The 16,141-nt window shown below is 39.9% G+C and overlaps 1 protein-coding gene across 1 annotated transcript in view; it reads right to left on the bottom strand.

The window, feature by feature from the left end:
• Window positions 1-6,723: 6,723 nt before the first annotated feature.
• CUNH20orf194 (chromosome unknown C20orf194 homolog) overlaps window positions 6,724-16,141 on the bottom strand; it is a 61,646-nt gene continuing 52,228 nt past the window's right edge. Inside the window, exons 31-36 of the mRNA XM_026048851.1 lie at window positions 15,600-15,706; window positions 14,809-14,883; window positions 14,448-14,650; window positions 13,422-13,487; window positions 12,622-12,715; window positions 6,724-10,468 (exon numbers count right to left, since the gene is read on the bottom strand). Of these exons, the coding sequence (XP_025904636.1) occupies window positions 10,356-10,468; window positions 12,622-12,715; window positions 13,422-13,487; window positions 14,448-14,650; window positions 14,809-14,883; window positions 15,600-15,706 (658 nt within the window). The 3' untranslated portion in view covers window positions 6,724-10,355. The remainder of the gene's footprint in view (window positions 10,469-12,621; window positions 12,716-13,421; window positions 13,488-14,447; window positions 14,651-14,808; window positions 14,884-15,599; window positions 15,707-16,141) is intronic.

The raw sequence follows: 16,141 nt of genomic DNA on the forward strand, positions 1-16,141 counted from the left end.
CCCTTCCCTTCCCTTCCCTTCCCTTCCCTTCCCTTCCCTAGATATCAACCCCCTCTGCCTTGCAACACCTCTGGCTTCTCTTCCTCCTGTTGGGAGACATTTTAGAGATGAGCTCTGTCCTTCAGCACTGCTTTGGGACATCACGTCCACCCCAGCAAAGCACCACCAAGGAATGCTGCCACCAGCCCCTTATACGTGCCACACGTATCCTCCTCACACCCAGCACAGAAGGGCCCAGCAAACCAAACAGGGTCATTTTCTGCAAGAGAAAGAGTCYAGAGAGAAATGAAGGTGCCAAATTTCCTCATCTTCCACCTCAGGCAGGATATACTGATCTGGGCTTGCCCTTGTGCTAGTATCACTGTATTTCTGCACTCGTTCCTTCTCAGTTTGGATTATTTCCTTGAGTTTCTTCCCTGCTCCCTTTGCCTACTTTAGAGAAAATGAAGGGCAGAAGCAGCTCTTTAACCCTGTCTCCTGAAGAAACAAGGCTGCAGTGAGAGCAGTGGGTGGCCTGTATTTTTGGTGCTTTCCATAGACATCTTCTGAGCTCTTAGCCAGCTAGAGCTGAAAGAAGGGGGTCAAGTCTCACGAAGATGGATAATYTGACAATTTTTGCAGAGGGAAAGGAGCTCCTGAGATGTGTCCACCCTCAGGGATGTCTCATTTAACACTAGAAAGCCTAGGAGTGCAACAGCTCTTGCACCTCTGCACTGGGCCAGGCTGGCAGAAGGATGCAAAGAGAACACCCTTGAAGTAGGATGATCCCTGGTTCCTCTGCCTTCTTACTGAGGATCAGCGCGAGTCCAGGAGAGCAGACCTTTTCTTCTTTTTCTTCCTGAAATACAAAGCAGAAGGCTCTCATTCCCTCCAAACTGGTTCTGCGATAGAGCACTGAGAGGAGCCTCATGGCTTGCTTGGAGATGCAGCACCATCTGCCACCAGACTCGCAGGGAGGCTGCCTGCCTAGGTAGCCACATCAGCAAGACATCCAACCTGGGTGGATTGGGGTCTCCTGAGACAGACCTCTGTGCTAGGATGGCACAAGGGCCATCCTTAGCCCCACTTAGCACCATCATCTCCTAACAGCATCTTAAAGCGCTAATACACATGAAGATGTATGTTATATGGAAGCATTTCATCATGCTGGTGGCTTCTGGATTATGCTGAATACGAGCAGGTCATCTCTGACAGCGCAAGGCATAACACACAATATAAGGGACATCACAGTTTGTAATGATCTGCTCATGTTTGTCTTTGTGCCAACAAAGGCAGATGCGACGTGCCTGATGGTACAGGATGAACTTCAGCCCTTATCTCTAGAGGTTCCATGGGGAAATAAAACAAAATTCTCTATTGTTGCACAGGAAACACATCTTTCAATAGCCCGAGGCATCAAACTTGCCTCTGGGACCTCCTCTGTCTACCAGTGACAGCCCTCCTGACCTTGAGGAAAGCACTTCCTCGGTCTCCCYGCGACACGGCCAAAACATGAGATTAACCTCAGCTCCAGGAGGGCAGATGTCCCCAAACTAGCATTAAGGCACGGAGAATAGAGGAAGACTCTGCTTGCTAAGCCGCAGCTTTAAGAAGAGGACACCGGTGTGGACAGCAGGCACACTAGGAACAGGGACTCCTGCACCCTGCACAGACCCCAACAGCTGCAGAGTCTCCAAAACTCTCTCCAGAAGACACCTCATCTTCCATAGCCCCTTTTTACCATATGTTCCCTATGGCCTTCCCATTCTGCCAGCTCCAGAGAGSAGGTGGAAGCAGACCAGCTCTTGGATTATTCTTTTCTCTGTAGTTTCACGAATAGCAAGCAGAGCTAGAAGAAAAGGCTCCCGGCAGACCCAGACGCGGACAAGATAAAGAGTTAAAGCAGGCAAAGCAAAAGCTTCAGAAGAAAAGTGGTTATGTAATAAATCAGATATTAGAAGGCAGGAAGGTGTACTATATAGAGGAATCAAAGTCCGGAACAGGATGTATATAAAACAAATATTGAACTAACTTTGATAACRCAGAAAAATAGAGGATTTTTGGTGGGGTGAACTGAAGGCTCAATTTTAACTATTATAAATTTCCTGTTTTACTCGTGTCGGGCGGTTTTACAGTGATCTATACAATACATTGTGTGCCTAATGATTTCCTAGCCATGAATGGGTCACTCAGATTTTACTTTCCATGCCTTTTTTTTTTTTTTTTTGGTCTGTACTGGAGCAATAAAGCTATTGAAATCCTAAATCCTCCAGGCCTTGCCCATTGGGTGTTTTCTTTCCTACCAAGACATCAAACTAGCATGATGGTTTATTTTAAGCAAATTCAATAGGAGGTATCATACAAGCACCTTGTTGAAAGTCTACAATGGGAGGCGAACTCAGGGCTATTCAATTAGCAAGTGTTCCATTTCCATGCAATTCCTGTTGTGAATTCATTACTTTAATGAGGCTGGCTATTTGGAAAGCTAACAAGGCACCGTCTGTCTGCAGACACGTAGGCTAAGAAACTCCAAAATCAATACGCATTGGAAGGCGGATTTGCTGGTGAAAAACTGAACAGCACTGGAAACCTCTGCAGATGCTACCAGAGCTGCCTAAATGAAAGAGATGTATAAACGAGAGCAAAGAAGATCACTAAAAACTCTCTTTCAAGGATATGTTCAGATTTACCAAGGAGAATCTATCTCTTCTCTCCTGGGAAATCTGTATTGCAGGCTACACTTGGCTATTATTTTTCAAAGCTTTTTAGGCTTAGCCTTACTTAAGGGTTTTGTTTTCACTTATTGACTTGGGCTTCTGCCCTGTTCATCCACGGCCCCTGCATGCCCGCTCTGCTGTCAGGCCAAAGACAAACCCATATTTGCAGCTCAGCAAGGGACAGGATCCATCCTGCTCAGTCCCGCTTGTACATCCACGAGTATTTCTTTCTTGAGCACAGGTGGTGAGAAGAGAGCAGGCTGCCCCATGGTGATCTACCTATGTCTAGATTCTCCCCTGTCACACTGCCAATGTCCTACCATTCAGAGGACTCATCCCAGAGTCCAACTGTTTTTTAAGGATGCTTCATATTTGTGTTTTCTTCTTCAGTTCCTTCCTGATATATTAGGTCATATCCCTCAGTCAGTATCCTCAGTTTAATTGGGTTTTAGTGCTTCCCCTTTTCTGCTACCTCAAGGTCCTCCATTTAATTCCCCATTTCTTGACTTACTGGTGTGCAACACTCCTCCATAAATTCACCAGGGATGTAAAATAATGTATAAACAAAGATTATTAGTAAAATTATTTACTACACTCATTCCTCATTAGCTCCCTAAGTAATCTTCTCTCAGTTCATTCAGTCTCCTTGCAACATTGCCACCCAATCTTAATTCCTTACTGACTTGGTGCCTCCTTCACCAACCTCTATAATAGTCTCCAATTTAATGGCTTCCCCTCTTGCAAACTTACCAAAAGTATTGCCAAGTCCAGGAGGACAAGACCTGCTGTATTTTCTTTGTCTAGTAATGGAATTGTCTTACTGAAGGGGAATATCAAGTTGATGGGGCACAGTCTGTCTGAACCATAAGGGGGATGAAGAAGCCAAACTGCTGAGGTCCTTTCAAACCCATTTTTTTTTTGTTTTCTAGGACAATCCAAGCTCTTTCAGAGCTCACATGTGCACTCCTCCTGTCCCCAGCTGTTGGCAGTAAGAAGGGTAAATTTGCACCTGGGAGAAAGAAAGAAAAAAGGCACAAATCGAAACAGAAAAGTCTGAGATTTCCAAGTCAGAGGAGATCTTGCCTAACCTCCCACATCAGAGATTTCATCTACAAACCCACAGTATCAGCACTGAAATGTGGATACCGCAGACACTACATAAACAGTTTTGCCACGTCTGGAGCCAACTGACCAAAACCCAGGAGTCTGAGGCTCCASCAGCGGCATCCGTGCAATGGGGCTGGAAACCTCAGCTCCATCAACGTCTGCCCGTAGATCCCACCAGATGAGGTGGCCAACCTGAAAGGGRAAAGGAAGCGACAGAGGTTAAGGCAGAGAAATGCCCAGCTATGCCCAGATGTCCTTCTTTCACAGGAATACACCACARAGGAGATGGTCAAAAGAGTGGATTATTTAGAATAACAGAGCCATGTACAGTGTTCTTCTCAAGGCTTTCACTCCACTTTAGTTTTCCTAAGGCACAAAYGTAATTCCTATGTCACAAATAGCGGAAAAGATGATTCCCAAGTTAAATTAGCGTGAAATGCCCCCAAACACTACCTTCTTAGAAGACCTGTTGATGCATCTTCACAGACAGCTTAAAATCTGGGCTACTGGAATGACACTGGTGAATGTGCAAATATTTGATGCCAGTATGAAGAGATTCAAACTTGAATTTGTACAGATAGAAAGTAGTGTTTTCTGGACTATTTCTCAAAGTTCTAGGCTTAGAATTCCTGACGAAGAGGTAGGGAAAAGAAAACGAGGGGTTTCCTGATTTTTGCCATGGAAAAATAACTAAATCGGATGGAGTACCCTGGATATCACAAAATAGAAAAGAGCAACAGGTAGAAAGGCACACCTGTGTCAAGTGGATTAGTCACAGGAAACACAGAAAGAGGAATTGAGGGGGTATACATCATATATCTATGCATACATATTTATATACTTTACATATACAAGCTAAAAAAAAACTGCATCATGAAGTCAGAAATTGCCATCTTAAAAAAAAAATAAAAAATAAATCAATCTTGCTCTGTATTTTTAGGTTACGTTGCCTCCTTTCAAGGGCTCCTGTTGTAACACGCCCTTCCTGAGCTCAGACCAGCGTCTGCAACACACGCTTGGGTAGGAGCCCAGGGAGAGCAACAGATCTGAGCTCTCCACTCTGTGAAGCATCCTTAGCAGCACACAGCTATTATGGTGACAATTCTTACATTTTGAATGATCAAACACAAGCTGACCTCAGTTTAAACCTTGATAATCTGAGGAACGAGAAGAAAACAAAGGGAGCCCAAAGCAGTTACGCAACAGAGAAAGAGCAACCAAAGCACTACTTATAATCACACTTGAAGGATAACTAAGGCTTAAAAAAACATAATAAAGGAAGCAGCTTTTATTTCTTTGACCTTCACGGCGACTTAAGCTGCATTTGAAGAGCACTTTTGGAACAACTGCATGGCAAGATACGAATAAAGCCAATAGGTTTCCTTATGGAAGCAGCTGGGGCCAGGGTGGAAAACCTTCCCAGCTGCTTGGCTTCCATTGATGTCTAGCCCAAAGTCTTGAGTTCAGAAGATATATCCACATGCTACTGCTAGCAGCGTCTGAGCACTCCCAGCAAAGCTAAAAGAGCCATTTCTGGGTTTAAAAGTCTAAGAATAAAGTGACAAGTAGCTGCTTCTCTCAGGTGAAAAATAGTGATAGGGAAATCATTCCATTTGATGATGGATCACACCGCAGAGTCCAAGGGAACTGCATACACGCAACAGTTCAGAAGAAATGGATGCTGCCCAAGTACATCTACAAATGAAAGTGCTCATGCTTTCAAAATCTTGCTGCTTAGCAAGTGAAAAATTCCCGATTTCAGTCAAAAGGTTAAAAAACAGAAGCCATTTCTTGGGCAGCTATACCTGGGGTTTGCAGAACCGTCTGCATTCAGACCTGCTGCTTTCACATCAACAGTGCATAAAAGAAACCACCTGCAACACTCTACTATCTACAACAAAAACTGCAAGAGTGTTGGTCAATCCGACATTCAGCTTAATTAACCAAGTGATGCAACTCCCATGCAGCAAAGCAAAAAGAGGAGGAGAAGGTGGGATCACCCTCTCCACGGCAGTCCCATTTCAGAGCCACAGAAGATCATGCATATGATTAAAAGGAGTAGGATTTAGCTTTTGTATTTGCATGTGTGCAACTATCAGCTCTTTGTCTACAATAAATCCATATAAATTTTCCACGATGAATACTCGTGAATAAGTAAAGAAATACTGGATGGGGAAGTGGAAAAATTAACTTCATGGAAAAATACAGTTTCCAAAAGATGTGGCAGGTGTGAAATTTAGACACCTCACGGTTTTAAATTCTATCAGATCAGAAGCCAATACAAAAAGGTCTAAAATTAGCAGCTTAAAAAGAGCGTCCAATTTCCTTCTACTTTTATGTTTTAGTGTGAATACAAAAACAATCTCCTTATCTTCTGTGTTTGTCTTTACTCAGTCATTTCAGAAAACTAACCCAATTTAAAACAAAGATGGAAAATGTTTAAAAATTCAAGGTTAGGACCAGGTAAGCTACTTAAAGAAATCAAGGGAATGACAGAGGATGGATATTGTTTATTGGTTCTTTCCATCATATCTGAGTTACAGGTGTAAAAGTCACACAAACTACAGGTATAAACATGTAAAACAATACAAAAATAAATGGAAAGGTAATTTTATATTTACTGAATCAAGTTGTGTAATAAATACAATAGGCAAAAAGCTTCAATCACACAATTCAGTTGAACTGAAGTTACAGTAGTGTTTGTAAATAAAAGTTTTTAACTTAAGTTGCAAATATTAAAGCATTGAGAACTAGTATAAAAGTGAATTTTGGCACATTGGAAAGTGAGAAGTGTTATATCAAGATCTGACAATTGTGTAAAAATGAAGCAATTTCTCACTAACTTTGAGGTACATTTTAAACAATCTAAAATTAGATTAACGATGCAGTTCTAACAACTCACAGTTTACAATTCACTATACTAGTTACAATTTTCCCTTTTAAGAATACCAACAAAGTATTCTAGAGCTTAAATCTGTGCAAATTCAGAAAAGTCAATTAAAAAAAAAATAAAAAAAAAACTTAGTAAGGAACTTTTACCTGCAACTTAAATCCTCCCTGCAATCAGTTTTGCCAAATGCCAAGTGTAAAAACAGACAAATAACCAAATTGCACAGCTTCATATAAAATACTCCTAGATTGCAGTGCAGCTCAAGTTGCAAGCAATCCTTTCCTAAATTTATCACATTTTTCTCCCTATAACTTCAGTAACTTCTGATCACACTCATTCTCTGTGAGGGGAAGAGAAACAACACGAGCTGCTAACGTGACGGTCAGCAAAGCATGTAAACCCCTTGAGGACTCTGAGCATTTCTCCACAATATCAGAAATGCCTGGACACAAATTTACTGTTACCGGTTTTCAAAATACAGCACAAGATCAAGGAACAGTATAATGGCACTTTTAATGTATCCAAACATTTGTGGTTTAGAAATTGTAGGGTTTTTTTTAATAGTTTTTACAGTAGCTAAAAAACTAGATCATTTGAAGTAACTTAATCCTCACCCCAACTTCAAAAGGGTGAGAAAACCAGATTACCCTACAGATGGGTTTCGATACAGTACAAACATCTCTGACCAGAGTACAAAAGTTCTCATTAAAAAAAAAGTGCTGCTGACCATAAGAAGTAACTCCAAAATAATCAGCAACTGCTATTAAAGTATCATCAKCAGCAGCTATTTATTTTAGTCCTCAAAGAGTTTTTTTTTTTAAAAAAACAGTTTAACCATTTGTGCTAATATTTCTCACTAGGTTAACTTGAAAGTCCTTTCACCAAAACCGTTTTTCCTTTAAAAAAGAGGCTGCAAGCAATACAACCCATGACGTCCATTTATTTTATGCTTAGAGCACCCATGGCGTCATCTGCAAGGCACTACTGTATTTAAAGGATACTATCGTCACAGTTTCACTATTTCGGTATTTTTTTTGTTTGTTTTATTTTAAAGTCACAGTTTTTTGTTTTTTTTTTTTTTTGTTAAAAAAATTGAGGTAATCAAATGATTTCAATACCAAAATATATTAATTGAAACAGTACCAGTATGGTGAAAGGTCTTCATATTACACAGTTATTATCATATAGCATGCAGTACAGTATATAAGGATACTAGGGCTTTGTTTGGAGCTCTTCCGACTCGGTTTTTAAAAAACTGCTCAATTTGCACAGTAGCTGGCCAGTTTTATATATGTATTTTCTTTTGAATCACCGGGCATTTCTCAGCTGCAATTACAAATCCCTATTGCCAACCCGGCTGAATTAGCCCCTTTATTTTCGAGGCTTGCACAAATTGGAGTTCTTAAAAAGAGTTSAGCAGAGCAAACCAACAAGCTACAGTATCTTCAGCTATCATTTCATCAATTGCACTTAAACCTACGCTCTTCTCGACTCGCGGGCTGAGCCCAAGCATCAAGGTGCTGCTCGTCTCAACGGCCGCTGCTTCTTCTGACATTACAGAGTCATCCCACTACTCTAGAAATATGGCTTTGCAGATTAGATAACTCCTACTGGAATGGAGCACACTGGGCTTAACACTAAGTTTATTGGCAAATAGCTACGAGGGTTTTTAAATTTTCCTAATGCCCCTTTTATTGCAGTTTTACCTTCAGAATTCTCTACTTTAATAATCCTCGTTTGACATATAGTTTCATGCAGCCAACTGTACTTAGTTTATCACCACCCACTAGTGCCCCTGGATCCACTGCTAGCTATATTTACTCTACCAGGCACTACAGTATATTAAGACTAAAGTATAGCCATGCATAGATAACTCACGAGCCTTATCATGACGCTCTATACCTGTGACACGGGTTACCCCCGAAAGCCTAAAAAACACAACCTAATTGCTGGCTTTTACTGTACTTCAACAGGATACAAGTAGTTTCAATAAAGTCTCGTGGTGTGCAAAAAAATCATTAAATTCAGACAATTTCAGTCTAGTAGGAAAGCTATTAAYGAAACCTTATCACATTTATATCCCAATCTGCAGCACCTGGAATTCCACGTCTATACTGTATAAGCACCACAGTACAGGCACCAAGTCAGCTAGTAGCAACACAGACTAAAGTCTACCTAGATGGTGCTTCAATTTTTGACAGGTTTATTAACATTTCAGCCTTTTCAGATTCCAAAGGTAAAAAATATACTTCCCCACAGCGTATTATTGTACACAGCCTTAGGTTTGGGAGCAGGAGCTATATCTTTCTCCTCTCATAAAAATGACACTGCATGGATTTCAGTTAAGTGTAACTATTTCTGCAGTGATTTCTTAGTGCATTACACAGACCTGGCCAAAAAGATCACAGCTACATTAAGAGATCAAGCTGTTCCTAAGGCAAAGGAATCTGAAAATCAAAAATCCTTCCCAGGCTGCTTTCCACTTCTCTGAATTCGTAGCACATAGCACGCTACTGTAATCTGATAATTTGAATAAGCAATAATTATGTTTAAGTAGCTGCTAAGGTACCTTATAGAGCTTCAGCCAAAGATCTATAGTGTCACTTCAAATTGCACTAAATTAACTTAGGGATATGTTGCTATAATTCCTACTGCAGTATCATTTAATAGCTGTAGAGGATTTGCTGCAAGTACTTGACACCTAGTGTATCAGCTTTCTAAAACGTCAGTGTGCAAATTCTTCTGAAAGGCTCCACAAACAAGGTTTCTCATCTTCAAAACATTCATTTTGATATTTCTCACCTTTGGGAATAAGTTATTTCCACAAAGTGGAATTATTTAGCTGAAGAATCCTGGCTTTTCGTGCCCTCTCCCTTTTCTTGCTTGACTTGGTTTTTACTACTGAAGTAAGAATCTTTCAAGATAATCTTTAAGCAACATCAAGTCATGATTACACCAACCAGTGTAATGCATTTTATAGAACTGGGAGGAAACATATCTCCCCGCATGTTCTTTTCCCCTGAAATGTATAAACGTATTTTCAGAAAGAAGGGAAAAAAAAACAAAAATTTCAAGTGCAGAATCAAAGAGTGCACAGTGCATTTGGAAGAAGGCAGAGGGGCTACGTGTTCCCCCATTTCTCGCTTTAGGAACACCCTGACAGCAGTAGGATTAGGCACCCTCTCTGGAGCTTTTAAAATGTTCCCCCATTTCTCGCTTTAGGAACATCCCCCAGTCCCACACGCTGCAGTACCCCGCTGCCTTTCAACGCCAAATCAGTGCAACAAGGGACACCTAGTGAAGAAACTGCTTTGATCATCTGCACGACAGACCAATTCCATGATTACATTTTGATCTACCAGAAAACAGCTTTGCTTCTTTTCTTCTTCTTCTTCTTTTGGATACGTTTCCACTACTAGCCAGAGATTCCAGGTGATGCTTTTTACAATCTGGAATGAAGGTGAAGTGGAAGCAAACCTCACAGTACAAACAGCTAAGCAGTCACCAGATTAAAATGCCAACCTTACAGGAGTGATCTCTTTCTTTTAAAAGGAGTGCTGAAAACAGGTATTTCACTTCTAATTTTTTAGTTAACCAGCAAGGACAACAGCATTTTTGGTTACTGACTGTAGACGCTTCGGAAATCCACCGAATGCACATGCTTATGTCTTCTGCTCAAAGAGATCATGATATTCTTGTTCTTCTAGTTCTCTGTTGTACTTCTCTATTTCTCTGTTGGCTTCTTCCAAGTAATCGTTCATGAATTGGTCCATTACTCATTTCGAAACATTAAGGAAATAACATTTGTCCGAAGAGTGTTTATTAGAGAAGAACAGGTGTGAAAGATTACTCAGTCCAGGGCCACTTAATGAGAGCAGAAACACAATCAATCACCTTCTGGGTGACCTAACCACAGCTACTCGTTATTAATAGAGATAAAGGGGTTGCACAAGAGCCATTTCTCAGGCAAGAGGAAAAACCTAAGAACAACAGAGCCACAGCAGTTTTGCAGATGTGTACTGCTTTTTTGGAAAAACTCAAGTCAACCTGAAGTTGGTAGTTCCTTTACCTACTCTTTCTGCTCCCAAAGAGCAARGCAGCAGCAGGGTCGCAGCATCAGTGACCTTTTGTGAGGAGTTAACTTCTCAGACCAAAGCTGTGATTCACACGTGCTAGGAGGTAGTGTTATAAATCCATTACACTCCTAGCTGTAACTAAAGGCTAAGTAGTTTGATGATTTGTTCCCTGGCTGTTCTCTCCTGTTCCTCCTATGGAAATTAAAGCTGCTCTCAGAGAAATCCTCAATTGTGCCTATACAGAATTAGGCTACATTACACAATATCAGGMAAAATTCAAGAGAAGTGGCTGTAAGGATTGACCCCAGGACCAGTTTACTCACTCCACTGCTTTGCGACTATTAGTTTGAGTCCATTCACAGCATCTCACATAGGCTGTGAAAGAAAAATTTAGAAACATTAGAAGCAGAATAGAAGTCAGGSTGTCACTGCCTGTCCCTTGGTTCAGGTTCCTTGTGGGGTTTGTTTCCAAATCAAGGAAACATTCATCACCTTACAGAATCTCCTTACTGCGTTTCAAGGAACAGCACAACTTCGTTTCAGAGGGCAGACACAGACAAGGGATGTACTTTTGAGTGTGTCACTAGCAGTAAAAATATAAGAGCCTGCTAATGGAGAAACTGTGCTGCATTATTTAGAAAGTAGCTCAGTGAGAATATTTTTGGTCTTTGTAAGAGTTATGGGCATTTAAATGGATCTTCTGAAGAAGAAAAGTCACCTAAGGATCCATCGACTCTCATACCATAAAACTAATGCTGGAGTGATGGCCTAACGAACAGGGAAGTTGAAGGCCACTGTTACCAGCTTTTTTACTGGTACACTGCATAGACACAAATCTGTTTTTCCATAAGATGTGCCAAATACCTCTTTGTTCTTACTCCAAAAGAGAATCACAAAATTCTTGTCAAGTTGTTCAAAATTTTGGCGAGAGAAGTAAATTGAGAATATAAACCCAATACTGAAATTTAAGTAATAAAGACAAAAATGATAGAAAATGAGGGAAACAATAACGAAGAATACATCGGAACATCAGTATTGCTCTGGAGTTTCATGCCACAGAGAGAAATATGATCAGGATTAAAAGTAGAGTTTAGAATTTGAAGTTCAGAAAAGAAAGCTAGCGCACCCTTCTTTGGCCATAGTGTAATTTAAATCAGATGAGACCTTGTAGAGCAGCAAAGTAAGGACAGTACATTCAGAAGGTGTTTATGTCACATTTTGACGAGCAAATCATACTGGTTGCCATGCTTCAGCAGTTTTAAAAAAAATCAGATTTCAGTTGGTTAAATAAATTCAAAAAGATATTAATCCTATGCATACTATTATTATTGCTACTTTAAATGAAATAAGGCTTTTTCTTCATAGTAAGTTTCAAATTATCTTCTTTTGTGTTGCCTATCTTTACAGTATTGTAGTACAACATAAAACACCCCTGTTTCCCTTCCAGCGTGCGCACGCACATGCAGGCACACACTATTATACTCATTTGGAAGTTTTATCACTCATGACCAGAAATTAAGCAACATTACAGGACTATTTCATTTTAAAAATATTTCTTTCACAAGCTGTGACCCATAAATTACTCTCTGCATGACTTCATGTACAGCACTTTGGGATTGTTTTGGGTTCCTTTCTGCTTCTTAGATCATACATCTGAAAAAGCATTTTAATAACACTTCTAAATGGCAAGTGGCCATGAACAGCTTCAAGCAACAAAACTTTTCACTTCATATTACTACCTGCCTATTAGCTGGCTCTTAAACACATCTGCATTGACAGTCTCTGTTTCAGATTTGTACAGCCTGGAGTCTACTTACGATAGYCACCAAACAAAATGTACTTTAAAGGATACGTGGATGGTAATCCATTTTGTCACCAAAAAAATTCACAAATTGAGTCCCATTGTAAAAATAACCAGCTGGAAGTGGATCCAAGTGGCGTTTCACCTAAATGAAGAAGTGATATGCTGTACATTAAACATTTGGAACTAGAAATTGCTAGAGACAGTCCTAATAAGCTTAAATATGTGCTAGAAAAAATCCATCTGCTGAACTTTAGCAGCCAGGGAGAAAGGTATGGATTGTGGCTAAAATGCAGCACTTTGCAAAGACAGTATGACAAATGAGGTCCGTGTAGACTCAGGGAGTTAGATAGCACAACATTAATCATAGCTATGCTAAAATTTGGGGAGCCTTGCTCCAAAGATGGCACTTACATCCCGAATTGTAAGTAACGGGGGCAGGACTGGGCATTTAGGGCTGTGATTTGCAATTGCAGATTGCAGTGTTGCAGCGTGCAGGACAGGGAGAAGATGGGGAAGAGCAGATCACCACACAAACAAAAGTGTCCTACTCTTCCATCTGCTTTCCGCCTGCTTTCTTACAGCCCTGAAGATAAATGCTGACACGAGACCAAGATTTACATCTCAGACTCCTCCTGAACAGCCTTGGTTGCGTTTCTGAGTATATAAAAGCCAGTAAGTGCGATAATAATTCAGTGCTGGGCACACTTGTTATGACAGATATGGGAGATGCTCCATCATACGGATGGGTTTTTATGGAAATCAGCCAGAAGGAGCCTTGCTATTAATTACTTCTAGTAGTTATGGAAATCAGCCAAAAGGAAGACTTGCTATTAACTACTTCTACTTACATGAATGTTTTTTATTTCCTGAAGGGTTAGCATTCCTCTGGTTTTCAGGGCTTTCCTCTGAGGTTTCTGCATAAAGAGTTATAGCCCGGTTACACATTTACTGTGTGACAGTCTGATATTACAATGTAGTTATGTTTAAAAAAAACAATCAAACTAAAAGAAGCAGCGAGACAAAAAGGCAAGATGCTACAGGTTCTTTCTTGGAGGAAAAAAAAAGGAAAATTTGAGTCAAAAGTTTTCGTAAAATTAAAACTCTACAGAATATTTTAAGTGTCAAAAGCATTTGTCTCCATGTATTACGCACATATACAATGAATTAGATCTCATCACAGAACTACACTGTCCTGCAGTAATATAATCTGTTAGTAGAACAGAGCTGGGAAACCGAAACTCCTTAGGAACAGCTCTAAGTGGTGTGCAGGAAGCTTATTTGATGCCCTACACAACTTTTGAAAGATATTATGCAAATCTGAAGCTGTTAAGAAGTAACCATGAGWATTTTTTAAGTAATTAAGGTTCCAAAATGTACATCACAAGAGCACAGAGTTAGAACCATAACAATTATCTCAGCAAGGAAAAAAAATGAACAAAAAACCCCTGAAACTTTCCATTTTGCCACATTATTTTCAAGGAGGTTTAATTTAGTGAATCAAAACAAGTTTAACTTTGCAGTATTAAGGTTCTTCTCAAGAAGAATTATTCCATACTACGTGTTAGGTTTTGGCAACCGTATCTCAGCTAAATCACTGAGTGTTTATTCTGGACACAGTCCACTTGCTAAAGTGTTCAAGACCAGCAGATCAATCCATGAATATGCTGTAGCAGATACTAAAATAATACACGAATTATAATACACATTTGCAAACTGTTAGTCCTCGGCTTGAAATACATTTATCCTGAAATGTTAATGCCCTGGTGGAAGAGAAATTAGTTTAAAAAAAAATGTTGAGACATTCAGATTTCTTCTCCTATTGTTAAGAAATGCCAAATGGATCACAGTGAACAAAAGTAAACATGCCCACAAACCTGTTTGGCAGTTTCTCTGAGCCAGTCTTTTATATCCTCTTCCTTAAGAGAGCAGCCAATGAACACAAGGAAATACTCCTGCTGACTGCTGCACTCTCTATTATCATTTCTTGTATCAGGAGGAGTTGGCCCCTCCTGAACAGGCACAAGGCTTAGCAAATTAGATGATGTATTGTGACAGACTTCAATCATTTTATCAGAATCTAACCAGGAGAAAACAGAGGGGAGGAAGAAAGTAAGTCTCAGTATTGGATAATTTAATTGAACACTTATGTAGTGTTAAATACAGCATGAAAARAGTTTTCAAATACAAGCACATGAAATGCAGTCACAAGACACTGCGTAAGTATTTTGCCCTTACCTGAAAACTTAACTTTGCCCATGATGTGGTATATGTTTCCAGAGAAAGGACTCGATTTGAGCAATGACTTGATCGCTGTTTGAAACAGAAGACAGAGAGATTAACTCACTTCTTTTTCTTGGTGCAGCTTTTGGGCAAAAAAAAAAAAGTGGGTTCTGCTTCATATCCTAGTGCTTCAGGGGGAAATGCTGCCAAGTCCCCTATAGCCCATACAACATAACGTTCCTATATGTTCTCATTTCTTCTCTATAGGGAGGGGGGTATAATGTGTTTGGCATAATGAATGCCTACAGTGTGTTTGGCAAGTAAAACGGTGCTCCCTAAGGCACTGCTTTGCTAAGGAGCAAACTAAGGAAAGGCGGGATTAAGTATCTATTATAGTAGCCTAATGCAGAAGTGAGCCCATTTTGTAGTAACTACAAAGAATTAATTCTCCATAAAATGTAGGAGCAGACACTCACTAGGAGCTCACTAGGAGCAGACACTCATTATAAGCAGCATTCGAACACTACTAAATAAATAAAACAAACTAAAAAATAAAAGCCAAAGGAGATAGCTACCTCAACCCCTCAAAAACAAATGAGAAATTAGACTTTCATTGGAATGAAATCACAGGTTAGTTTTCCAGAGCAGACATTAAAGATCATTTACTATACATTAAGGAAGGGAAACTGAACTTCCAATTAAAACTGTCTCAGCATCAACTGAAGAGYTGTACTATCTCAGTGTTTTCCCTCTCCCTCCATTCCTCAGTATTCTCAACTTTCAAATCTGTCCAAGTGCATTTGTACCTTTACATTTGGTCACAAATCGTGTTTTTTCTAGAGGACGATTAAACCACACGCAGATCTGAACCATTGGTGGAAAGACAGACCCAGCTCCAAATTTGCCTTCATACCTTAAGACAAAGAAACACACACCTTCAACATGCAGAAAACACACACGCTTTTCCTTTCCAACTAACAGACTTCTTAAAAGAAGAATATTCTTTTACAGTAGATGAGCTTTCTCTTTGAAAATAAAATGCTAAGTTTATTTTCTAAGAAGAAATCTATAAAAGTGTGATATTAATTATATTAGGTTCAAAGAACTAGGGACTCACTTGAATGTTCTTGCTGCTAGTGTTTATTTTTTTTTACTTGCATTTTACTTGCATACCATTAAGAAGTTTTAAATAACTTACTTCTCAGCTATACCTCTCTTCCTGTGGCTATATGCACTCTGCAAGCAGCTCCAACATTCACCACCTCACATTAATTCACTTCAGGAGCCTTATTCGGATGTGGTTTAGAGGTAAATATTAATTTTGAATAAAAAGCTGCACACATGGCAA

The sequence above is a fragment of the Nothoprocta perdicaria genome, unplaced genomic scaffold, assembly GCF_003342845.1.
Source record: "Nothoprocta perdicaria isolate Ctin4 unplaced genomic scaffold, notPer1 scaffold_58, whole genome shotgun sequence".
Classification (NCBI taxonomy): domain Eukaryota; kingdom Metazoa; phylum Chordata; class Aves; order Tinamiformes; family Tinamidae; genus Nothoprocta; species Nothoprocta perdicaria.